This window comes from Neovison vison, chromosome 4 (assembly GCF_020171115.1).
Source record: "Neovison vison isolate M4711 chromosome 4, ASM_NN_V1, whole genome shotgun sequence".
Taxonomy (NCBI): Eukaryota; Metazoa; Chordata; class Mammalia; order Carnivora; family Mustelidae; genus Neogale; species Neogale vison.
Window position 1 is genome coordinate 16,494,815 of NC_058094.1, and position 25,537 is coordinate 16,520,351.

Consider the following 25,537-nt stretch of genomic DNA (forward strand, 5'->3'; position numbering starts at 1 on the left):
TTAGACAGGTCTGGCTCTAATTTTTTATTTTATTACCAGGAAGCTGAATTAGTGATGTGAACTAGTCCAGAGTGATTTGTAAGCATTTGAATTTCAGTGTCAGCCTGAAAGGGAACATCATTTCCCCACTCATCAGGTAGGCAGAAACCAGGACCTACAAATTACAAATCAAAATTGAGCCAACTATCTAGAATGATGTAAGCTCAACCTTCTGAGCTTCTACCTTGCAATTAAAATCTGCTTTTTTTTTTAAATTTTGAAGACAAAGGTTGGCATGTGTATCTTCTATAGTACTATTGGTAAAACACAGGTTTGGAATCACTTTCAAGTGAGCAGCCATTTAGAAAACAGAGAATCATAGGATCAAACACTTACATTGTTTTTACAAATTATACAGGATGGTCACATACATTATGTTTGTTCCTCCCCAACCCCAAGAGGTTGAAATTTGGATCATTCCCATTTTACAGGTGAAGAAGCTGAGGAAATTAAACTTAAGGTTGAGTTTATTAAATTTCCCAAGTATTCTGACCACAGACCAGGGCTCTTTGAACTCAACCACGTGTTAACCCAACACCTTGGTGCTGCTCAAAGACTTCCTGAAATAACACTTCCTGAAATAACATGAGCCTGGATAAAAGAGACAGAAGGGCTAGGCACTTGTGTGAGCATCAGCCCACCCAGTGCATCCAGGACGAGCTATAAGCACGTGGAGGGTCCCAGGATCACATCTGTTTTTACACTGAAAATGGCCATGGTGTTCACGTGCTCCATCTTCCTTCTACCTGAATAAACTAAAGCTCAGAGAGATTAAGGGGCTTCTGCAGGTCACATAGCAAGTTAAAGTCAGCCAAGATTTCAGTCTTGGGCTCCACCAAGTCTTCCCTCTCAAGAAAAACTACAGTGTGGAAGACCGGACCATGACAGGTCACAAGACAGGAACCATCCCAACACACCCACAACTGTTTGTAGATGACTCCTGTTGATGTGGAACAGGTTGTAGGAAGTAGATATAGCTGAGACACTGACACAGCATCACATTTCTGAACAAAGAGGTTGAATGAGCTGCCATACAGTCTGCACTTCCTGGCTTCACAGTTGGACTGATTAAATTCCATGGAAAAAGCAATAAGGTTCATCTAAGGAAAATAAACAGTTGCAGATTTAGAGCTGAAGAGCCCCATTCAATCAAGAGCCCTGAACCCTGTCACTTCGAGAGACAACAGGTCTCAGAAAGGTGAGCTTTCCTTCACACAGGGGCCTCCTTGCTGTTGGCATCAGCAGGAAATGTTTCTATTGACCAGAAAATGTTGGAAAGGGTGGGGACCCAGTTCTGGATCTTAGTCACAGAGCACACAGCCCTCCCACCTGCTGCCACTGTATGTATTGGCTGTAAATAATCCACTTATCTTGCCGTTCTGGGGTCAAGTTTACTCTCTGGGAGGAGGTTAAAAACCATTTGAAGACCTGATGGGAATACAGGCCATGTAGCCTGGAAGAAAAATGGCAGACTCCTAGCCACATAAATTTTTCTTCAAATCCCAATTCTGCTACTTCCTAGCTGGTTGACTTTAGGCAAGTCATGTCCACTCTCTGGTTGTCACTTTCCCTCTCTGTGAAATAAACATTGTCATAGGGCTTACAGGGGGGAATAATGAGATCATCCACATGGAACACCTTGTATAAAGCCTACACATAAAAATACCACAAGAATGGTAGTCATGGCAAGTATTTCAACAGGTAGAATTCATATCTTAATCCTGTCCATCCTTCAGGTCTAACTCAAATAGCTTTCTTTTGAAAGCATACTTTGAGTTCCTGAATTTGAGTAATGATGATGGACATGTTTACTGAGTACTTACTATGTGTCAGATGTGGTATTAAGACCTTTTCCTACATTATCTCATGTAATTCTCATTATCACCCTAGGAGGGGGATGCTTTTTATTTTATCTGTTTAAAGATGAGGACAAGTAGTCTGTGAAAGATTAAAATACCTGTCCAAAATTATTAAAAGTGCCTAATGTTTATTGAGTATTTATTATGTACCAGGCTCTGTTCTTAGCACTTTGCATGTATTAATTCATTAAATCCTCACTGTGAGCCCATCAAGTAGAAATGATTATTGGAAATAAGCATAAGGAGCTTAAGTCATTTGCCCCAAAATTCAGAGGCAATGTTTCTCCAGAGGCTGGGCAGTAACAACTGCTACCTCTAAAATCCAGCTGTCTTACTTGAGAGCCCAACATTTTAATTGTTATACTTCATTTACTCCATAAAATATTAGTATTTTATCTGTAGCTTCCTATTGCATGTATCACTTTTTACTTCCTGTATATTTATTTTGTATGTCTCACCTCCCCTTCTATATCATAATTCCCATGGAGTCAAACTCTGTTTGTATTCCTACCAATATTGAGGATGATGTTTAAAAAAAAAGAAGCTAGTCAATACATGTTCCCAGAATTTGAAAATGAACACATCTATTAGATTAGTTATGCTCTGTGAAAGCTTGGCATAGGGAAATAACCTTTGATGGTGGTAATAAGGGTGAGCTGGACAAGCCAATGTCATGGGATCTCATTTGTCCAGGTATGCAATGAGAGCATGGCTGCAGCAAGGGAGATAAGAGCTCAGGACCCTGGAGAGCTAAAAAAGAAGATTCTGCAAGAAGAAATATTGCCATGTCTGAAGCTGTAGAGGCTCTGGAGAAGGTAGAAAATATGTCCACAAATCCTTGGACACCCCGCACTCAAAAGATGAAGCCTAATTTCTCTCCCCTTTCAGGGTGGGCTGGGCTTAGTGACTTGTTTCTAACAATTAGAATGTGTCATAAATATCAGTGAGTGACTTCTATAGGTTTGGTCATAAAAGATATTGACATTTCTGCTTTGTTCTCTCTTGGATCACCCAGTCCACTCAGGGGGATGCCAACTGCCATAAAGATCCTAAGAAGCCTAGGGAAGAGTCCATGTGGAACTTTGTCTTCCAAAAGGTCCATGAGGAACCAAAACTTCCTTTTAACAGCCCTGAGTGTGCCATCTTGGAAGTGGATCCCACAGTTCCAGTCAAGCTGTCAGATGGCTGCAACCCCTACCAACATCTTGATTGAAACCTTATGAAAAATTCTGAGCCAGAACCACCAAGCTAGGTATTCCCAAATTCCTCACACACAGAAAAAAGTTGCTAAATTTAGGGGTAATAGTTATATAGCAATAGATAACTAATAAACCCAGCAAGAAACTGACCCAAACGAGAAGCCAAGACAAAGAGAGGAAGGAGAAATAAGGATTTGAATATGACCTGAATTTTCCCACTCCTAATACCTTCTACCCAAGAACCATGATGGGCTCTTGGACTTGTAAAAAATGTACACTCTACATAAATTCCAAGCTACCATTGCTTTCTGCTAGAATTATTTTTAAGATGGCCATTGCAAAATATCTTGAAAATACTGATGTGGATTAAGAAAATCTTCTATTAGGTAGGAGAATAAATGAAACAAGATGGGATTGGGAGGGAGACAAACCATAAGTGACTCTTAATCTCACAAAACAAACTGAGGGTTGCTGGGGGGAGGGAGGTTGGGAGAAGTGGGGTGGGGTTATGGACATTGGGGAGGGTATGTGCTTTGGTGAGTGCTGTGAAGTGTGTAAACCTGGCGATTCACAGACCTGTACCCCTGGGGATAAAAATATATGTTTATAAAAAATTTAAAAAATAAAAAAAACAATTTGATAACCATAAAAAAAAATAAAGAAAATCTTCTATTGGGCCTTTCTTGGTAATTCCTGTCTAGAAAAGAATGGCCAGTCTCAACAGTAGGAAAGATTACTATAGAATCAGATACAATTGGATATCAGCATAGGTGGATACTTAAGTTACCCATAGTACCTTATATCATTTCCAAAGCTGGCATATATTCTGAAAAAATACACATAAATACAATCACATCAAAGCAATGTCTTCTAACAAGAAACTGACAATACACATTTCCAGAGAATATTTCCCAATAGACAAGTTCATAGGGGAGAGCTAGGGAGGTCCACAAAATATCCAAAGTAGGTCCAAAAAACAGGGTGGTGAGCTCTGAACAAATCATAAACACTGGTCACAGTAACAGCAAATGTACTGCTGGCCTACCATGCAAAGAACCCTATCGATCATTTTACAGGCAATCCCTCATTTACCCAGGAGATGACTATGACAAAGAGACTATTACTACCCCATTTTGTTGATGAGTAAACTAAAACTGGGTGGCTCAGCCAGTTGAACTTCTAACTCTTGATATCAGCTCAGGCCATGATCTGAGGGTCATGAGATCGAGTCCCACATCGGGCACTGAGTGTGAAGCTTGCTCTCCCTCCTCTGCCCCTCCTCACCCCTCCACTCTTTCTTTCTGCCCCTCCTCACCCCTCCACTCTTTCTTTCTCTCAAATAAACAATCAGACAGTTAAGGGGATATTCAGTTTGTATTCCTCTTGGAGACCCAGATCTCTTTCTCCTCATACAGAGCCAGGCTAGAAAAATGCAAATGTGTTTTATGTTGAGTAATAGGCATTCTTTGAATTGTGATTTCTTAGGCAGGGAAATGGGTTTCTCAATTTCTTTCATCCTAGCTCAGCACTCACTCTTCCTCTTCTTCATCCCTCATCCCACATTACCTCACATCCAGAGCATATGCTAGGCTAACAAAGTTCAACAAAATCAGACCACAGATAGAGCTCAGCCCATCCCCCCATCTCCACTTTCACCAGCTATCCCAGAACACTTTTAATTCCCTTTCACCTTGATTCTCATGGGATTCCGTGTTTGGGGGAACCCTGGAGGGATTGATCATGAGCAGATGGCTGTGATGTGCCCCGAAGAGGCAGTGGATTGGCCCAGAATGTAGGGCTGAGCCAACACACTTTATGAAGGGAGAGTGAGACCTGTGCATGCCTTTGGGAGCCTGTGGGAGCAGGGGTGGCAGGTGAAGGTAGCAAACTTCACCCTGGGCTCACCTTGCAGGGGTTGTGGAGCAGGGCTCAGACCTACCTGGGGGGGCACATCGAAAGGTTCCACCTCTACCTCTGTTGAGTTGGTCTTGTCTGAAACCTGCTGGGATTTTCCATCATCAGTTTTGTCACTCTTGTCTTTACTGGAGCTTTTGGAAGATTTGGAGTCTTTGTCCTTTGAAGACAATTTGAGCTCCTTGAGTGCCTTGGAAAATTTAGATTCCTGCGGCCCTCCCGAGAGGATCTCCACAGCAATTTCCACCAGGATTCTGCCCCTGAATGACACGCCTTCTCCAAAGCCTTCATTCAGTTCCTGGTAGTCGTCCATCAGACTGTGGTTCCTCGGTGAACCGTACAGGTTAATCCAGGCAGGTCCGAAGGTTGGTAGAAAGCCTGTAAAAGCCCCACATTTTAGTTGCCCCTTGATGTTTCCAAGTTGATTATTTCTTGCTTTATGAAAATTGTGCACATTCATTTAAAATGTAAAATATACAAAAAAGACAAGAGAAAATATTTACAGAGTATCCCATCCCCAGAAGAGCCACAATTGCCACTTTGCTACCTTTACTGTATTTCTTTCTGACAAGTCCTTCTGGCATGCACACGTTTATACTTTTTCACAGCTGTCATGATACTACCAGTGCCAACATGCATCCTTGTCTGTTCAGTTATTCAACCCATGTTCATTGGGTCCTGACACATGCCAGGCACTAAGCTAGACACTAAACATGGAGCCCAGCGGAGAATGAAGCAGAAACAAACATTAAACAAGTAAATATTTACATTATAAGTGCTAAGCAGATTTACCTTACGCAGCAAGAACAAATAACAGGCTGAGGAGGCATGGAGAGAGGTCTGGCAGAAAGAGAAAGATTCTGTCCCAAAGGAGAGTCAATTTTAAGAAGGAGAGATCCAGGTTAAAGGGGATAAAAAGATTTTATGGCTCGTGATGTCTAATTTTCAAAAATATTTTATACATTTCTTTGAACACCATCAAGATGTTGCTGAAAAGCTGGAGTAAACATGTTTACATAAAGTTGGAATATTCCGAAGATGGTGTGAGTTCTGCGTAAAGCAATCCTGTGGCAAACCCTTCTATAATAGGCAGACTTAAACAGTAGGTATTTATGGAGGTCTTTTTGTGGTGTCATGCTGTGAGAGGCATAAAAATACGTAAATCTCTGCTTCAGCAAACACTTTGATATAAATTATATATACATACATACACATATATATGCATAAATATATTAATCAATTAACACCGATTTGTGGTGCAGAGAAAGATTGCCTTGGGATTTTAAGGAGGTGGGGGTTTGTTGGGATATTTAGAAAGCTATCACCTGCTAATTTAGGTTTTGCAGGTAAAGAAAGAGTAAAGCTCTCTCCCGTGACCGGCGGATTCGCTGGGACTCCTCATTTCCTCCCTGGCTCTCTGAGTGTGTAGCCAACAGCACCTTCCTGCAACAGTCATGTGCTTCTAACAGTGAGTTGGGGGCACAACATCTTCTGGACTATTTAAATGTGTAAAACCCATTCTTCGCTTGTGAGCCATACACATGTATTTAGCCAGCTGGTTGTAGCCCGTGGACCATAGTCTATCAATGTCTGATCTAATCTAAACTCTTCATTTTTCATTTACGAAACCTAAGGCCCAGAGATGGTGAGTGACTACCTCAAGGACACACTGTGATGCTCATGGAACTCCTGGGACCAGGACCAAGCTTTTTGGCTCCCACAGCCAGCCTTCAGCTACTGCCCTGAACCAACCAAAAGCACAAACCACATAGAACATGGAAATGCCTAACGCTCTGCCTGCTCCACTCCTTTTGTTATGAAAAGGAGGGCTTCCAATCAATCGTTTTGTGACCCCATTTCCAAGTCAGACACATGAGGCTTTACCTTTGTCTCCATCCTGTTCATTAGAGATTTTCTTCAGGTCGATGAAATGGGTGGCCAGAGCTACATCATTCATGCTGCCTTCGTCCCACACCTGAATTTTCACCCTCCGACACAAAGGAGGAAACATTTCCTTGAAGACCACCTGTTCGTGCCACACAGGATCAGCACAGTTCTTCTGCACTGTGGTTCGCCCCTAAAAACAAAGCCAGCGAGGTGTAAGCCATCAAAAGAAAGGAAAGAGGCCCTCTGAATTGACTGAAGAAAACTCTTCAAACCAGGAAATATAAAGTAAGCTGCCAAAAATAATGAACCTGCTTCCACCCAACACCCATGGAAACTGTTGCACCCAGGAACACTACAGTAGCCCCTCCCCCTTATCCACAGGGAATGCATCCCAAGATCCTACTGGATACCTGAACCTGTGGATAGTGCTGAACCTTATATATACTATGTTTTTTTCCTATACATACATACCTATGATAAAGTATAAGTTATGAATAAGGCACAGTAAGAGATTACCAACAATAATACAGAAAAGTTAAAACAATACTGTAATAAATGTTATCATAGATCTTAGCAATCTCAGCCTACAATTTCTTTCCCTTTCTTACTGAGAACTTTTACCTTTCCACTTAAAGGAAACACTGCTTCTCTTTGGTGTATTTGAATTGCCAGGATCACTCCTCCTACATCTAGGGGACATTCTTAAGTAAAATGAGGGTGATTTGAACACAGATACTGCCATAGCATCATAGTGTACCCGATAACCCAGGTGGCTAAGTGACTGACCGTAGTCAGGGCCGACTTGCTGGATAAAGGGATGAATCACATCTGGGTAGGATGGAGCAGGATAAACCAAGATTTCATCCTGCCATTTGGAATGGTGTGCAATTTAAAAGCCATCAATTGTTTATTTCTGGAATTTCCCATTTAATAATTTCAGGCCATGGTAGGTCACGAGTAACTGAAACCATGTCAAGCAAAACCACAGATAAGGGAGGAATACTGTGTACTAACATCCTACTCTGCACCAGACACCATGCCAGGCTTCAGGGACAATGTGAGTAATTGATGGGTCCTGCCCTCAGGAAGTTCTCATAATCACAGGGGGGTGGGAAAAGGCCAACCTGCCTGTTTTGAATATGAATTATTCCATGCATCTCCAGGAATGAAGCCGATATAGTTAGACCTGAGTTTGTATCTTATAAAACTAGGACCTGATGCAAATCACTTCTCCCTTCTGGACCTCAGCTTCCTTGTCAGAAAATGGAAATGATGTCCTATATGACTTAAGGGATCCAAGTAAAAAATGCTACAGTGTTCACCCTGCCAAGAGGAGGAGTTCAAGTAGCATATACTGTGAGGGCAGAGACAACATGTGTGTCAGCCAAAGCTTCAAAGTCCAGCCAACCAGGTTTAAGCTGAAACCATGTGTCCAGGCCCTGGTACTTTCAATGGCTCTTGAGCAGGGAACAACAGGGAACAGAGATGTCTAGACTTATGCAGGACAAGGACTACCTGCAGAGAATGGGGAGCAGATTGGGAGGCAGGTAGCGATGTTATGGAGTCTGGGGACTGAGTAACAGCTCAGAAAATTAATCAGAGGTAAGGAAGGAGGTCTATCTGCCTGGGTCCTAAATCGGCAATACCCCATAGCCCCTCTCCATGATCTTAAATGGACAGTGAGTGGGTCACCACCACACCCACTGTCCTGCCATGTGACTCAACACATTTTGTGACAAGCTTTCTCTCTTAAGGCACTTCCTAATTTTTATTTTGATTTATTTCATTTGATTAGAAATGTCCTAGGTAAAGAGCAGAGTTTGGGCCCTGGTTTGCTGTTGGTGATGACGACATTCCTTACCACCTGCCCAGCAAAGGACACCTCCACGAAGGGGTCCACGAGGTCCTTGTTGTCACCCACAAATGCTTTTGTGACGTTTGCCATGATGCTGGAGTTCATTTTGGGCAACCCCTCTGCTTTGTACAGTCTCACGTAGAATCTGGCCCAGGGTCTCTCTGATGGAAACCCTTGAGGGATCAAAAGGTTCCTTGAGGGAGAACAAAAAACAAAAAACAAAACAAACAAACAAACAAAAACTCTCACTTAGAAGAAGAGAGAAAAGGTAGAAGCAGTTTAGAGACAGAAAGAAGGACCCTGATGTAGAAGAAAAAACTGAAAAGATCAGGATTCAATGCTAAAATGAGTTTTCTTTGCGGTGTAAATGGCAGCAAAGAGTATGAACAGAATGAATGCTAATTCCTTTGAGTCTTTGAATTATAGAATAAACACCATGTCTCACTCTGCACTTTGAAAAAGAACATTAAGTCTTCCCATTTCACAAACCGCTGGTTGAAATGATAATTCCTTCAAAGAAAAATCAGCCAAATTCAGATAAATAGGATAAACTGAGGAACAGCTTATCTATTTTGGGTTATTATAGGGAGACAGGTTGTACTTGTCCTAGAAGCCGACCTCCCAAAGGCTAGTGACACCTTGGATAAATCTTGTCACTAGCCTTTGGGAGGTCAGCTTCTAGGACAAGGACAACCTGTCTCCCTTGGTGCCTCTGATAGAGCAGAATCCCAGGTAGACAAGCCAAGAATTTGGCAGTTCTCATGTGCCCACAAGGAAAGGGAGGGAGAGGGAGGAAAGAGAGATGGAACCTGGGACATATCATTTCTCTTGCATGACCCTGGATGGGCCTTGTCTCACTTTTCTATTTGTTCCTCAGCATCGGGAGTTTTGGGGTTGGTCTTCAAGATGTCGCCTTTCCCAGTCACGCTGATGTCACACTTCAGGTACCCCTTCGTGCCAGTCCTGATGTCACCAGGGTCTGTGAGTAGGGCCCACTTGTCACAGAACTGATGACCTGTAAAAGCGTCCTGACAGCTCAGATCCTCTGCACAGCTGGACTCAGCTAGTGCAGCCAGTCCTGTCCAACACCCCTGGAGGTGGCTCTTTCCAGTATTCCCAACCTCATCCTGCCTCCTCTTCTTCCCCATTTCTTTTTGTTCCCACCCTCTTGTCTGTCTTCTCCAACCTGCCACAGGTATTTGGAAAGCCTTCCACTCAGTGCTAATTGCCTAACAGTTTCTTAGCTTGGATAGGCTAGGAGAACATTAACGGAGTAGAGAATTCACATATTCTTTTGCAGACTGTAAATGGGGCTCATGCATCTTTTTGTTTGGTGTATACTGTCAGTCCAAACTTTAAAAGCTCTTAGAAAATCTAGACCTCTGGCTTAACTTTTAAAAAAAGCTGTTAGTTCTTCCAAAACAGAATGCACAGTTCCATGTGTTAGCAGGAAATATGGGAGCTGAGGGGCCACTGTGCCTTTCATGTGGGCTGTAAGTGTTCCTGTTCCCCACAGGGCCTTATTAGCCCCACCCACTGCACTCTGATATACCCAGGGGCTGGCCCCCTGGACTCGTGCGAGTTGAAGTTGCTTTGAAGAGAAGGGACCTCTCATGAGAAAATCTAGATCTGTTGACGGCCTTCTTACTTATCAGCTCCTGACCTTGGACGAATTACCTGCCTTCTCTGAGTTTCACTTTCCTATAAATCACAGATAATAAGAATTATACAGCAAAACCTTATATGGCATGCCACAGCCATTACTCTGAGCTAGGTTCTTTATATATCAACTTAATCTTCCAACAACCCTGGAAAGGAGGTACTATTTTATCTTCATTTTCTCTGATGAAGAAGCTGAGTCGTCATTTGCCCAAAGTTGCACAACCAGGAAAGAGCAGGGTGGAATTTGAAGCCAAGCTATCTGGCTCCAGAGTCCATATGTGTAATTCCTATGCCACCTTTACTGCCTGTGTCCTACATCATCACAGCTCTGAATTATAGACAGAATTTGTTGGGGGAGGAAAACATGAAAGAGAATGTTGTCATCAGATTGTAAATGTTGCAGGAAAGGGCCAGGGTTGTTCCAACTGTGTAATTGAGTGAGTGGGTCAGCAGATGGGCACATGAATGAGTTGACCATCAGGTGTGGCAAAGTAGGAGGTAAGTAAGGGAGAGATTGGGAAGCAATGCTTCCTTACCCGGCTGGTTGTACACAGTCCCCAGGTCTACTTTGAAGGAGCCGATCAGTATGCTGCCTATCAGCTTGTGGTGAAAGACCTAAGGAGAGATGGAGCAGTGAGTCCAGGTGCAACAGATTTCTCTTTGAAGATCAGTCTGTGAAATGGGTTCATGACACCTCAGTGAGGATTCTAGACCTTGACACTCGTCAGGACTTCACTCTTCTCTGGAGCATAATGACATTTGGTCATCAAGTGAAAAGGGCATCCAGAGCATCTCACCTGGACCTCTCCCTCCTAGGAGGTTTTCAGCTATTGAAGGATACCTAACAAATCTCACTCTCTAAAAAGTATCTTTTTAAACCAGATTGAGCTCTGGTACAGCCTACCTTTTAACACCCATCTCTGTCTACTGAAAATCTACCCATCTTTCACTGCCTAGAACAAATGTTGCCTCCTCCAAGCAGTCTTTCCTTATCCACCACAGCTGAAAGTCTCTTTTCTCTCCTAAACTTCCACCATACTCTGCTCACAACTTACTCAGAGAACCCGCCACATAGTGCTCTGAGAAGTTTGGGACATGCACAATAGTCAGAACAAAGGAAGGGTCATCCTCAATATTTTATCTGATCAGAAGTCAGCAGCAGAGGGCCGGGCTGGTGACAGCAACACAATTTAATGCAGGGCTATCAAGATGAGGAAGTTTGAAAAGAAAGCAGCAGAGCTGGCCTGGGGTTCAGAAGGCACACTGATGAGAGACTGCTGAAGGAGCAGGAGTAGTTCAGCCTTTAACTGTGGAGGAGGAGTGATTGTAACTGAAGTATTTTCCAATCTTGGAAACACCACTGTGTACAAGAGGGAATAAGTTCCCCATGTGGATCCCAAGTCACAGGAAGAGAGACACATCTCACTACAAGGACAGGTTTTATAATAGAACTTCCCAGCAACGAGTGGGCTTTTCTAGAGATAGTGACTATCCATCACTGGATTTAACCAAGCAGTACACCAAAAACCCCATGTCATAGAGGTGGTGACAGGGGTTCCCGTACCAGCTGTGTTGTTACACCAGAGGGTCTCTGGGATTCCTTCTATGACATTCTGTGAGTTCCTTGAATCAAAAACAGTTTCCTACTTTCTTCTACCCACCACATGCATGGCCTTGTTCATAATAGGTGTTCAGTAAACATTCAATGAATTAATGAATGATTAACTAATCAAATGATGGGTGAATGGAAGACTTTTGGGGTTTCTAAACAGCTTCTTTTGGTGGAGGCAACTAATGAAAATAAATTCAACTGACTTCAGGAAATGAAGAAATGACGATCTTCCAGTCTCCCTTTCTACATTTACTACCTTGCCCAAACTTTGCAAGGGAGTTAAGAGAACTGAGGGCAAGTAAGGACAGCTTGGCTCAAGGGGAGGAGTTATTCAAGGCCACACATACAAAGCTCACTCCAAACCTCCCCATGATTGCAGTTGCTACCATGGCGTCCCAAAGGCCCCAGCAAGAACATAAGCCTGACTCATGCTCTCTTCTCAGATCAAAGTCATCTGGGTCCCTGTCGGCACAATGGGACATAAGAGCCCACATGGGTCTTTAAATAACACAGGAGACCTCCTCAAATAATCCATCCACCAGTCTGAGTGCCAGATACCCTGCTGTGGGCACACATTGGATTCTAGGGACTTCAAGGAATTCCACACACAGAGTGCTGGGGGCCCTGCATGCCTGGGGTCACTGGCAAGGAAAGATGGTCTTTGGCACCACCATGGTCTACTACAGCCTGGCTATCCCAATAGCATCTGCTTACTGCGCCCGCCCCCTTCTTCTCTCATGTTGAATTTATTTTGGGCACATTGACTTCTAGCTCATGGACTACCAGAAAACTTATATTAAACACTCCCCTCCAAAGGGAATTTTCCCTTTAAAATCTTTGATCTCTGTCCCTAAGAGTCATTTGAGGAGCCCAAAGTATTCTCTTCTTCCAAGTTAGGGAAAGAAAAATAGCAATACCAGCTTTGGTCCTCGGTCTGAAAATCCACTGTCCCACAGAGAGTCATGACCCTTGTCTATGCTATGGTATAAACATCTAGCTGTTAATTGTTTGTCTGAAATCTAGACAGTTCCTCAGGACCCAGCTACACTGCTGATCTCCCAAACAGGTGGTTGCCAGAGCTATGCAATGTAACAAATTCCTAGGCAATGCCCTGGGACCCGAAGTATCTTTTGCACCACTTGTCATCAGGCCTGAGATTCAAATTAAGAATGTCTGGCTTGGGGCACCTGGGTGGCTCCCTCAGTCAAGCATCTGACTCTTGGTTTCAGCTCAGGTCATGATCTCAGGGTTCTGAGATCAAACTCCACAATGGGCTCCAGTTGTCTACTTAAGATTCTCTCCCTCTCTCCCTGCCCCTCCCCACTCATGCTCTCCCTCTCTCTATGAAAATTTAGATAAATAAATAAAGGCTCTTATTTTTTTTTTAAGAATTTTGATTCTTTTTTTTTTAAAGATTTTATTTATTTGAGAGAGATCACAAGTAGGCAGAGAGGCAGGCAGAGAGAGAAAGGAGAAAGCAGGCTCACTGCTGAGCAGAGAGCCCGATGCAGGGTCTCGATCCCAGGACCCTGGGATAATGACCTGAGCCGAAGGCAGAGGCTTTAACCCACTGAACCACCCAGGCGCCCCAAGAATTTTGATTCTTGATAACTTTTCATTCTTCAAGAGTCACATTCTTCAAGTGCCCCGATCAAGAGAATATAGTAATTCCACTATTACCTAAGACTTAATGCAGGGCCTATATATACTATGTTATATTTATATTATTACGTACATATATAATGTAAAATATATAAGTATAATATAATAAATATAATGTAATATATATTCTAGAGTTAGGTGGATGGTAAGGACAAGCAAGGAAGTCTCCAAGACAAGTTTTGCCATCTTCAAAATTCTAATTAGAGTTGGTGTCACTGCTGAGGAAAACATTTCCTCATTCTCCACATGTCTTGCACTGGCACATAAAGTATGGAGTCCGTCCTTTCAGAACCATTAGGAGGAGAGCACGTACCCTTCCACCACTCACTTGGCCTCACTCAGGCATGCAGAGCCATGCTAACCGCTTCATGGGAGAAGCAGTGATTTCCAAGACTGGTGAGATAAATGCAGTCTGTCACCCACCAGTCTGTCTGTCCCTTAACTGAGTGATGTGAGGCTGGCATCAATCCTTTCTGGCCCCCATTCTCTCTCTTTTGGGCAGGTACTTTTGCATGGGCACTCTCCCATCCCATTCCTGTCCTCCATGTGGTGGGCCACCTGGATAAGGTGTCTGGCTAGACCAAGAAGCTTCTCTGTCTCTACTGTTCAGACATGATCTATGGAGACAGGAATTCACCCGTGGAGCTGAGGAAGGGTTTGTGCAGCAGACACAACCCCCATGAACAGGTCCTAAGGTCTACACTCAGAGGCAGCTATGAAGAGGCCAAATGGAAACCACTTGCTCCAAATCACATTTTCTGATCAGCATTACTGACATATTTGGTTCCTTCCTGATGCCTTTTCCTACTTCTCTATTCATTACCAACGAGGAGGGGGTTAGCAGCGTGATTAATTATCATTAGTGTGAATACCGTCCCAAGAGAGAAACACTAACAACTCATCTCATAAAAAGAAATAAATCAACTCAAAATGGCAATCTGTCAAGATGGCAGTTGAAGCATATGCTGCAAATTCCCACATTAGTAAACTCTACAATTCAATTCATGGTGGCTTGAGAGTGGCTTATAACTTGTTTTCAGGAAGCACAGGTTTCCTTGAGGAGATTTTCCTTCCCAAATTCTTCCACACTAGTTATTTCATGTTCTATCTGTTGGTTTTGAACTCACCATCTCACACTCACCCTCCCAGACCTATTCACCTCTAAGCAGGCTGAGCTGTTCTAGAGAGTTCCTAAAACTTAGAATTTCTCCCACCCCCCCACCACCACTTCATCACCAATGATATACTTACTGAGATTTTGATGATCTTGTCAAAAAGATGCAGTTGGGGTCCAATGAAATCAAAGACAAAGTACTAAAAAACAGAAAGTTAATTCTGACCATAAATTCCAGGCTTGCATCTAAGAGCTTTATTATTGGACTAGTCATAGATTTCTATCATTTTAACCAAATGCTGCATGGTCCTCAGTGGCATGGATGCATCATCAACCAACAGGTCATCCCTTATTTAGGGTAACCTACATTCCTTCCAGTTTTTTTTCAAATGAAAAAAAAATTCTGTCATCTTCATTTCTGCACAGGATATACGTGAATTTTCCTCTAAAACGGACATAAAATGTGCAATTATCAGGTCATGGCTTATGGGCATGTAAATATCTAGTAGATAATATGAAATTTCTTTCCAAAGGGGCCAAGCCATTTTACATTCTCATTGGCAGCAAACAAAAAAGCCATTTCTCTATACCCCTAACAACCCTTGATATTATCAATTCTCTTGATTTTTTGGCCTATAAATAACGATGAGTGAAAATCATATCTCAGCATGGTTTTATTTTGGGGTGAATCTAGTTAAAATCTCATTTTCTCAGCACGTTTCAGTTTCAAACATCTTTGTGGACATTCTCAAGAATAACCAGAAAGAGAATGAGAAGAAATTATGGACAAGGAGGGCTTCTAATTTTAAGAAAGTGATTGAAATTAGAGTTGGAAGAAACTCTCTAGGCCAGTCTCTATAGTGTACAGATAAGAGACTGAAGACCAAAGGATTTAAAAGACATGCCTGGATTCAGACCGCTGGTTACTGCTGAGCCTGAGAGCAAGGTTCTACTTCTCCAGAAGTCATCACATGAGGGCTTCAAGTACTAGAAGTTTCACCATTTGAACTTTACCCCGTAACTCCCAATGTGAGGCTATATTCTCCTAAGATATAGAACAATGGAGTGGTGTTTTGCTGTGGGTTGTGTCTTTTGGGGACTGGTAGCGGTGGAGAAGGCAGGACCAGGAAGTTGCTTTGTAGAATGTTTGTTTTGAGCTTCCAGGTGGAGGAATAATGAAAGGACCTTAGAGATGAACAGGACAGCAACGGAAAAGGAGAACCAACTGCTCACAGCCTGCTTTTAAAGGGCAACGCAGAAAAACCAAAATGTAGAAATCGAAAGATACCATCATACATCATAATAAAAAAAAACCTTCAAACTGGCAGTCCCTGGAGATTAAGGACAGGCCACGTTACATTCAATGTCTTCTGTTTAAGAAAATTGGAAAATACCATGACATTTCAGGAAGTTTTTCATATATATGTTCAAACTTTTAAAGAGTTGTGTTGTTCAGAATTTCTTTTATATGGAAAACACATGAAATACCTTGTCCTGATAGATGAAATGCTGTGAGTTCCTTGGACCAATAAATTAGTTCCAGTGTTTATTGCTTTCTGCTCAGTTTCACATTTCAAACTCAATTACCTCACACAGGTTCGCTAGACCTTTGAGCCACACACATTTTTCTGGCTGGAAAATATTCCCCAGTCCCTAATAATGGGTTCCTTCAACATCTGGTGGGCCTTGGGCTTGAAAATTAGAGTCAAAAGCTATAATAAAAGTTTTCAGTTCAACTTCTGTGTTTTTACTTGTCGACTGATGATACACAGGCCCAGTTTTGTATCATTTAGATCCAAGACTTGTATGCATAAAGAAAATACTAATTATATCATTTAACAAACCTGTAGAGCTTTGTAGTTTTAAAACATTTTCATACATTTTTTTCACGTCACACCCATGCTAAAAGTTGTTATAGAGATGAGGGTAGGATGGGAAGGAAAAAAATCTCACAGTAAGAGCCTCAAAGACAGGAGTGATGGATAACGAAGCAGGGAGTTAACAGCTCAAATGGGATTTGGTTATTTTCTGTTGATTTCATTTCTTATGGACTCCCTTTTCAATTATTATTCCCATTAGGGAAATAATTAAGAGTTTTCTGCATTTTTTGATAATTCACAGTGTCTAAGTGCCTATAGAGAAACAAGCATTCTTGTACACTATTAGTTGGAGTGTAAGTTGTTACTTCTTTGGAGGGCAATTTAGTGATATCAAAATTTTCAATACACATATTCTTTGTCCCAGTTATGCCACATTAATATTATTGTAAGTAGTAGCCCAAACCTGAAAAAAATTAATATCCATCAATGAAAGAATGGACTGGTTTAGTAAATTATGGTGTATCAATGCAATGGGAAACTAAACCAATGAGGGGAAAATGAGTTTGAACTATATGTATTGATACAGACTAATCTCTAAGATACATTGTTTTATGAAAAGATCAAGGTCCAAGACAGTGTGGATAGAATGCTATCATTTGGTTACAGTATTTGTTTGCATATTGTATATGTCTAGGATGTCTCTGGAAGGATACACAAATGTTTGGTGAGAATGAGTTGGGAGGGATGCCAGCTTAGGGATCAAAGATCAGAGGGACATATGTTTTTCATCATATATCATTTAATACTCTTTGTATCTTTTACCATTTTTAAATGTTATTTTTTATTTAAAAAGGAATTTAGTGTGTATAAAATTTAGAGATTTCTCTCTTTGATCATCACAATCTTTGCACTCCTTAGAAAAATACATCTGCTTTACTTTCCACTGCAATGTGCCTATTTCAAAATTAATAAATAAATTTCTAGTGTCTCTTTCATGAAAAAGATGTTTATCTTCTTTATAACTGCACTCAATACATTTATTTAATGTAAAACCACAACTTATAATGGATGGTGAGCATATGAGAAATAAGAAAAAGGGTATATTGAAAATAGGGCAATGAATTTAATATGATCAGGAATTCCTCCCCACACCTTTTCATCATCTTTTTGGTGAGACTCTAGAGGGTTGTTTGTAAGGAGGCTCAGAGAGCTTGCCAGGCCTTGATGAGTGATGGGAAGCAGTGAGGAGGGACACAGCTTTTCTATTTAGCTACCATTCCTACAGATGACAACAGAGGTAGCGTGGTGGAGAAGATGCTGGTCACCTCTATGACTTACTTCATTGTAAAATGGACTGTTGGTTCCTTCCTTCACTGTGCTTTGTTTCTTCTCTTCCCCCACTTCAATGATCACAACTGGATCAATGTTCTCACCCACCAGCTGGCGGGCCTCAGTGATGGTGATGGCAATCTACAACACAAAACAACATGTATGCACTCTAGACCTTGCTGTTCATTCACAGAAGAATAACTGGGTCAGGCTGGGCAGGAGGAGTTATTCACTTACTTGATAATTTTGGGACCTGACCTCCCCATCATGGATCTTAGTCAACAGTTTTGATCTATTAAAAGAAAGTTTTAACATATTTGTTTCATTAAGTAAGAACACACTTTAAGATCCATAAGCCATGATAATATTTTCCCAGGTACATCTAAGTCCACACATGTGATACCTATGCTGTATCACATATTCTTTCTCTGTCTCTGGAAGAGATAAATGTAAATGAGCAAGTGACTTAATTTCTCTATGACTCAGTTTCTCCATCCTAAAATTGGAACTAATAATAATGGTCTTTACCACATGAAGTAATTGCCACAAGTGAATGATATGACTAATTTGTTCTACTGATAGTAAGAATTCTGAGCAGAAATAGAAGGGAGTGTATGAGGAATTACCATGACTAAGAAATCGACATAAACAAACATGGTAAACTGAAGGCATTGATAGCCCCAAGTATTCGACTCCTTGGATCCATGCTCTTTTGCCTTGTACCTTGTAGTCTCTCATTCTTACATGGGCTGGACTTGTGACTTGCACTGGCCAACAGAATGCAGCAGAAATGACTTTTGCTAATTCCAAGCCCAGGCTCAAAAGACTTTGTGTACTTCCACTCCATCTTCCCTCTCTTGGAACTCTGCCATCACCACTACTGGAATAAACTTGGACTAGCCTGCTAGAGGATCTAATGCCATATGGAGGAGAGCTCAGCGGTCCAACTGAAGCAATCCCAGATCAGCCTACCACTAGCCAACCCTCCAACCAAAATCAACAGTGTTACCAAATGGCCACATACACATGAGTGATGGATGCCTAACTCTCTAGAACCAGTAAGACCAACCAACTAACTCACAGATTCATACACAATATTACATTTTTCTATTAAGCCTCTGAGTTTGGGATTATTATTAACTGATAACGGCAAATCACACGCAGAAGACCAATTTGTTCTGACTTTTTGTTGGGTAGCATAAACACTGGGGATAACAACAAAGCTAAGAGATCTGACACCTTGATGTATTAAAGAACAGGTGAGGGACACCTTCTGAGTCTGTCTCCTGTTGTTGCTGACATTCCTGAATTATGAGGCATAGTAGGCCTTAACTCAGGGGATTGAAGGCCAGAAGTTGATAGAGCTGGGCGCCTGGCCTGCTGACAGCTGACTGGTATCAAGAGGCCAGCACTGCCATAGAGGATAAGAAGTAGATACAGACCTCTGTCTTCCTGTCTTAGAACTTTGGCTCCTTGCAGACAGTGATCAGGTATCATTCTCTTTTTCCCAGAACCTGTAGAGGTACCTGCACACGGGAGGTGTTCAGCAAATGTGTGCTGACTGCCTGCACCAACACTTTACCTTCTCTTTGGAGGAGCTGCAGGAATAGGAATGACAGATTCATGATCATTAATCGAATCTCCTCCCGGTCCTTCCTGCTGAGAAGGCCCCTCCTGTGGTGCCTCGGCTTCACTTTGGCCATCTAGAGAAGCAAACAAAGGAAGAAAACTGTCTATTAGGATACACAGTGGTGGTCTGAGCCTCAGCTGTCCCCGCACTATGCCAATCACCATGAGGTGGACAAGGCAGCTATAAGACAGTCCCTGCAGCATGAAGCTTAACATAAAAGAAAGGCACATACCTTAATTTTTCTAAAAAAAAAAAAAAAAAAAAAAAAAAATATATATATATATATATATATATATATATATATATATATATATATATTCATCTTCTGTTTCCAAAAAAAGAGTAGATTTATATGCATGGCATTATGGAAAGAAACCGAGATTTGAATTGAAAGACGTGATTTCAAGTCACGACCTTGCCACAGTGGACCTTCAGACAAGTCATGTATTCCCTCTGAACCTCCTCAGTAAAATTTAATGTGCATAAGAATCACCTGAGGAGCTTTGAAATGTAGATTCTGATTCGGTGGGTCTGGGATGGAGCCCAAGACTCTGTATTTCTAATAACAATGACCCAGGTAAGCCTGTTCCTGCTGTCTAAGGGCCTATTTTGAGTAGAAAGGTGTCATCGGTTGAATTATAGACTCCAAAGACCTCAAGTCCTAGTCCCTGGAACCTGTAAATGTTACTTGGAAAAGGGGTCTTTGATTAAGTTAAGGATTTTGCAATGGAGATTATCCCTTATTATACAGGTGGGTCCTAGCTGCAATCATATGTATCATTAAAAGAAGGAGGCAGAGGAGAACAGAAGAATGCAATGGGATCACAAGGCAGAGATGGGCCAGACCCCACCACAACCACCGGAAGATGGAAGAGGCAGAAATCAGATACTCCCGAGGGGGTGGGGCCCTGCCAATATTTTTATTTCGGCCCGGAGATACTGACTGTGAATTTCCCGCCTCCATTACTATGAGAAAATTAGTGTGGGTTATTTTAAGCCACCCAGTGTGTGGTCATTTGTTACAGCAGCCACAGGAAATGAAATGAGTGTCTAGAAAATTTAAATGAATGGATAGTAAACATATTCTTCAGACCGCCTCTTCCCCCACAGAGGGCTTCTGATATAGTTATCTGGGATGTCGCCTGGATGTCCATTTAAAAAAAAAAAAAAAAAAACAAAACTCCCCAGGTGATTCTCATGTGTAGCAAAGATTAAGAACCACTTCTTAGCCAAATTTTTGGCAAAAACCAAAGAGACTGCGTGGTGTAGTTCAAAACCCTGAGTCTAAAGGTTTGGTAGAAATCCCAGCTCTGCCACTTCCTAACATCATGATTTGGGGCAAGTCACTTAACTTCTCAGCCCTGTTTTCCTCATCTATAAAGCCAGGCAAGGCCAACGTTACCTACCTCACAGAGGTGTTATATTTCTACTGTCTATTTTCTTTATAGCCCTCTTCTCAACCTGTAATGCAGTTACCTCCTCAGGTCTCAGTAGATAAAAGAGGCTTGCCCATCCCCCTCTCTCAGAACAGAATGATTTGAAGACTTTTTTGTACAAAGGTGTGTGTACAGGAAAATCACAAAAAGTTGTGCAGCTATCTGGGGCTCAAGGCAGCCAAGTTGTTTGTGCTTGGAGACCCCAAAATAAAGCAAGAGAGCAGTTACCAGAACCTGGAAGGAGAGGAAGTCAGACCGAGTCAGCTTCCCTACAACTGTTCAGTTTAGGGACACATCCAGCCACTGGATCCAAGCTCACACTCCCCCCTTCCTCAGACTTCCTGCTGGGGCATCCCACTGGAAAGGGACCTGGCTTCTGCATCAATACAGGTCAGCCTCCTGGGACCCAGAACAGCTGGAAAAGGGTGGAGAACTGATTTAGAAAGGCAAACAGAAGAGTCCTACACAGGGCTATCCTCCCTCTCCCCTACTCAAATGCACCGTTCTATACCAGAGTCTAGCACAGGACCCAGCACGCAGCAGACCATCCATTAGCATTTGTTGAGGAAATGAAAGAACGCCTGATCATGGGAGGGACTCGGTAATTTCATTGGGTGACTAATTAATGGATAGGTTAGGATCATTGGAATTTTATGAAATTAAGACAGAGCCACTCTAGGCCTCAAATACAAGGATATGAGAGGCACTGACTTGGAGAATCTTCAAACACTTCATCCAGAAAAGCCCTAACTTCCCAGACCAGGCCAAAAAAAATGAGACACCAGAGTAGCCTCAGTTCTATGGACTTTGTTTTATCAGTCTCCCACGGAGCAAGCCCCTGGCCAGCAGCATGAATGCTATTTGCTTTCTAGGAGGGGCCTGGTACCTCTCTACCCTGTTTGCTTTGTGGGCTAAAGACTCTAATTAGAATGAGCCAGGGGAGCCAGCTTCTCTGAAATGGCTCAGGTTGGCTGCCCTAAATCTCCACCAGCTTGCTCTTTCCTCCCCAGTGTAGTCAGTAGCGGCCGCTACCTGGAGGTTGACCCATGGAGTAGGAAAACCCAGGCTCTTGTATAAGAATGACTTCTGCTGGGGAGCCAGTTTCTCCAATTCTTAGCTCTTGCAACTTTGGGCAAGTACTTAACCTCTCTGCACCTCTTGTAAAACAGATGCAAAGGAACCTACGTTTTAGACTCATGAACGATGCATGTCAACTAAAAAGCAGCAGGGACTTATTAAATGTGTCCTAAATATTATTTTTCATAAGTTCCCAAAAGTAAGGGACTGGCTTATTCAACCTTGTGCCCTGGGACCTACTGCAGGGTCCTAATTTCAAGGATACCAGAAAAGACCTAAAAGCCTTTTCCACCTACTCCCTGGTCAGCAGCTTAAAGCCCTGTCCCCACTTAAAATGCCTCTCATCCCATCCAAGGATGACTTCATTGTTATTACCAACACTTTGGTTTGAATGAGTTTGTATAGATTTCCACTGTCGGTTATATGTGAGGGCAGGAAGTGAGCTGGGGGAGAGGCACATGAAGCGACAGGACACCCCCAGGGGGCAGCAGTGAAGGGTGAAGGAGGCCCCCCCAAGGAGGCAAGAAGGGTGAAGATAAAGCAGACCCACTGCACCATTTTGGTTTGGAAATGGCTTGCTCCATTTTGGAAATGGCTTGCTCCATGGCCCCACTGGCACACTTCACACTGTACCTTGGGGATTCGTTTGCTCTTTTGAAGAAGCGAACGGTCTATTCGGAGGACGCAATCTCAGACAGCCCGACTGACATCCCAATCCCACTCACTGCTTCGTGGCTCTGTGTTCCCAGTCTCAGGACAGATTCTGAGGTTTGTGCAGCCACACAGGGTCCTATGATCTGAAGGACCTCATCACACTTCGCCCAATCCTCTGCTGTTGCCCTCCAGAAACTTCATAATTTCTTAACAATGGCTTTGCATTTTCGTTTTCCACTGTGCCCTGCAAACTCAGCAGCTCCCACATTTGACTTTCTCTCTCTGCATCTCTACTACCTTCTTTGTAAACCTGTTGTAAATAGCAACACCCGTTGGTAGGATGATGGCAGGGTCGAATGAGACAATAAATAAGCCTCTCCTGTAGCAGTTGCTGTCCTCACTCTTATTTTTAAATTCTCATTCGATCCTCTTCAAGGCATGTGAGGCCAGCCCGGCAGCCGCCATGGTGCCCACTTCACAGAGGGAGAAACTGAGAATCACAGATGTGTTGAGATTCCTGGGCCAGGGAGCAAATCAGGACAGAAACAGGAGTTGAACCTTGCCGCAGCCTCTCCCTGGGGTCCTCTTCCACGGCCCAGCAGGTGTCCACCCCACCCTAGTTGGCCCAGAGACCAGGTGACCAGCAGCCTTGGGATGGATGCCATTCCTGCGAGAGCAGCAGGGCCTGAAGACCCAGCAGGCAGCACACGTCCCACCTTGCTCCCATGGAGGGAGAGTTCCATTCTCAGCCTGGAGGGCTCAGCTCCGTGAGACCTGTAGGCTGCAGGGCAGTGCATTTCCCTCACCCCCAAAAGCCTTACCTTGGGCAGCCTTATTGGCTAGGATTAGCCCCGTCTCTGCTTTCTTCTTCTTCTTCTTCAACTTGAGCCCAAACATCCCCTTTCTGAAAAGAAGAAGAAAAACTAAATAACACTGTAATAGTAACGTCGAGTCATTCAGACATCTGAGGACACACACACACACACACACACACACACACATACACACACCCTGAGTTATCCTGGAAGCTGATCAGCCTCCTCTTCCACCCTGGGGATGGGGATGGGGACCAAAACACCAGTGTCAGGGTGACCCAACAAGGTCTTCAGACAAGTCTACATTTGCAGAAACCATGAAGCCCCACCAGAAATCATGGGTCCACCCAGAACTTAAATGGGACTATGAAGAGACCCAGCTGGTATTTTGCTGTTTCTCCTCACTTACCTGTACCAGGTACTCAAGTGAATGACATCACCTAATCATCACAGCAACCCTCTCTTACCCATCTTATAGATGAGAAGACAAGGCCCAGAGAGGGTAGTTGCTGTTTCTGAGGTCACACAGCTCTGAGAATCAGGACCACAGGAACCCAGGCTTTAACCATTGGATGGCTGAGCAGGTTACCCTGAGCAGAGTGAACACAATCTCCAGAGCCAAGGTCCCAGAACATTTCAAGGTCAAGAGACCCACGGACTCACTGGGGTCCCACCACCAGGACAGAGCTCAGCACACACATGATGTGTTCCCAGAATATCAGCTACTATTATTGTTGGCATTATTAGCTGTGAGTGGAAGCTACTCGGGGCCTCCTTCTATCCCAGGAAATGGCCTGCTCCTCTGTCTTAACAGACAGCAGAAGCATTCTGCACAGTCCTCCTGAGAGAATCCTTTTCTGGAGTTGAGAGACTGAACGCTGGCTGGAACGGTGGATGGACCCAGTTCAGAAGAAAGTCCTGGCCTTGAGTCAGCCAGGCTGGGGGGGGCCCTTGGAGGATGGGAAAGGAAGAACAAGGACAGAACAGAGGAGAAGGGAGGAGAGAGCAGCAAATACCCTGGAATACCCTGCAGTCCCAGAGCGATGTGAGGGAAGTGAAGGGCCATCAAAGTTGTCCAGTGCGCTTATGGACATGGGACTCAGGAGGGGCTTAGACCAGGGACCCCACATCAGGCTGTCTGGGTTCTGGTCCCAGCATTATCTGTGCATCCTGAACCTCTCTGCACTTCAGGTTCTTCATGCATAAGGTGAGATAAGAAATGTAAAGCATTTAGCACCGTGCCTGGAACATACCAGTTGCTCAACAAATATTAGTTATGCTGTTATTATTGTAATGGGTAGGATTAGGACCAATGAGTGGAAGCTACTAGGTGACAGAAGTTCACTCCATTTATTTATGTATTCACTTACTTAGTTGCTTATTTGTTTACTTATTACTTTTATGTACTGCCTTAATTCACCTCCACCTTAGTGTTGTCTGAACAGTGAAATGGATGGCATTGAGTGGGAGTGAGTTCCCTGTTCTTGGAGGTGTACAAGCAAAGGTCACCAATGGCTGGAAAAGGATATTGTAGAGGACAAACATCAGAAGAGGGGGACTGGCCTATGGGGTCTTCGGGGTCCTTTAAGATGCTGAGATAAAGTAGGATGGAAAGAATGGGCTCTGGAAGCCCCCAGACATGGACGGACTGGGCAAGTCACAGTATTTCTCTGAGCCTCAGCTTCCCCATGGGTACAAATTTATGGAAATAAATAATAACACACAATAACTTTATAGAATCATGAGAATAAAAAGAATTGAAGTAAGCAAAGCACTGAGGGCAGTCCCTGGTATATAGAAAGTGCTGGAAGGTGCCCGTTTTGGAGGTAACATTTTCCCTCTTTGATTTACCATCTTCTATGATGCAAATCACTCTCAGTCTCCGAAGAATCTCAGGAGGACATACAAAAGGATGATTTCCCTCTTCTGAAATTTCTTAAAGGCAACTTCCATAACTTTCCTATTTTCAATAG

At 43.0% G+C, this 25,537-nt stretch overlaps 1 protein-coding gene across 1 annotated transcript in view; it reads right to left on the reverse strand.

Moving 5' to 3' along the window:
- The window catches only part of FER1L6 (fer-1 like family member 6), a 110,728-nt gene extending 87,081 nt beyond the window's left edge, over positions 1 to 23,647 (reverse strand). The window contains exons 1-10 of the mRNA XM_044247084.1: positions 23,571 to 23,647; positions 19,535 to 19,655; positions 18,190 to 18,244; positions 17,962 to 18,093; positions 14,941 to 15,003; positions 10,952 to 11,030; positions 9,612 to 9,768; positions 8,760 to 8,946; positions 6,896 to 7,088; positions 5,037 to 5,389 (exon numbers count right to left, since the gene is read on the reverse strand). Coding sequence (XP_044103019.1) covers positions 5,037 to 5,389; positions 6,896 to 7,088; positions 8,760 to 8,946; positions 9,612 to 9,768; positions 10,952 to 11,030; positions 14,941 to 15,003; positions 17,962 to 18,093; positions 18,190 to 18,244; positions 19,535 to 19,655; positions 23,571 to 23,646 — 1,416 coding nt within the window. The 5' untranslated portion in view covers position 23,647. The remainder of the gene's footprint in view (positions 1 to 5,036; positions 5,390 to 6,895; positions 7,089 to 8,759; positions 8,947 to 9,611; positions 9,769 to 10,951; positions 11,031 to 14,940; positions 15,004 to 17,961; positions 18,094 to 18,189; positions 18,245 to 19,534; positions 19,656 to 23,570) is intronic.
- Between the last annotated feature and the right edge of the window lie 1,890 nt (positions 23,648 to 25,537).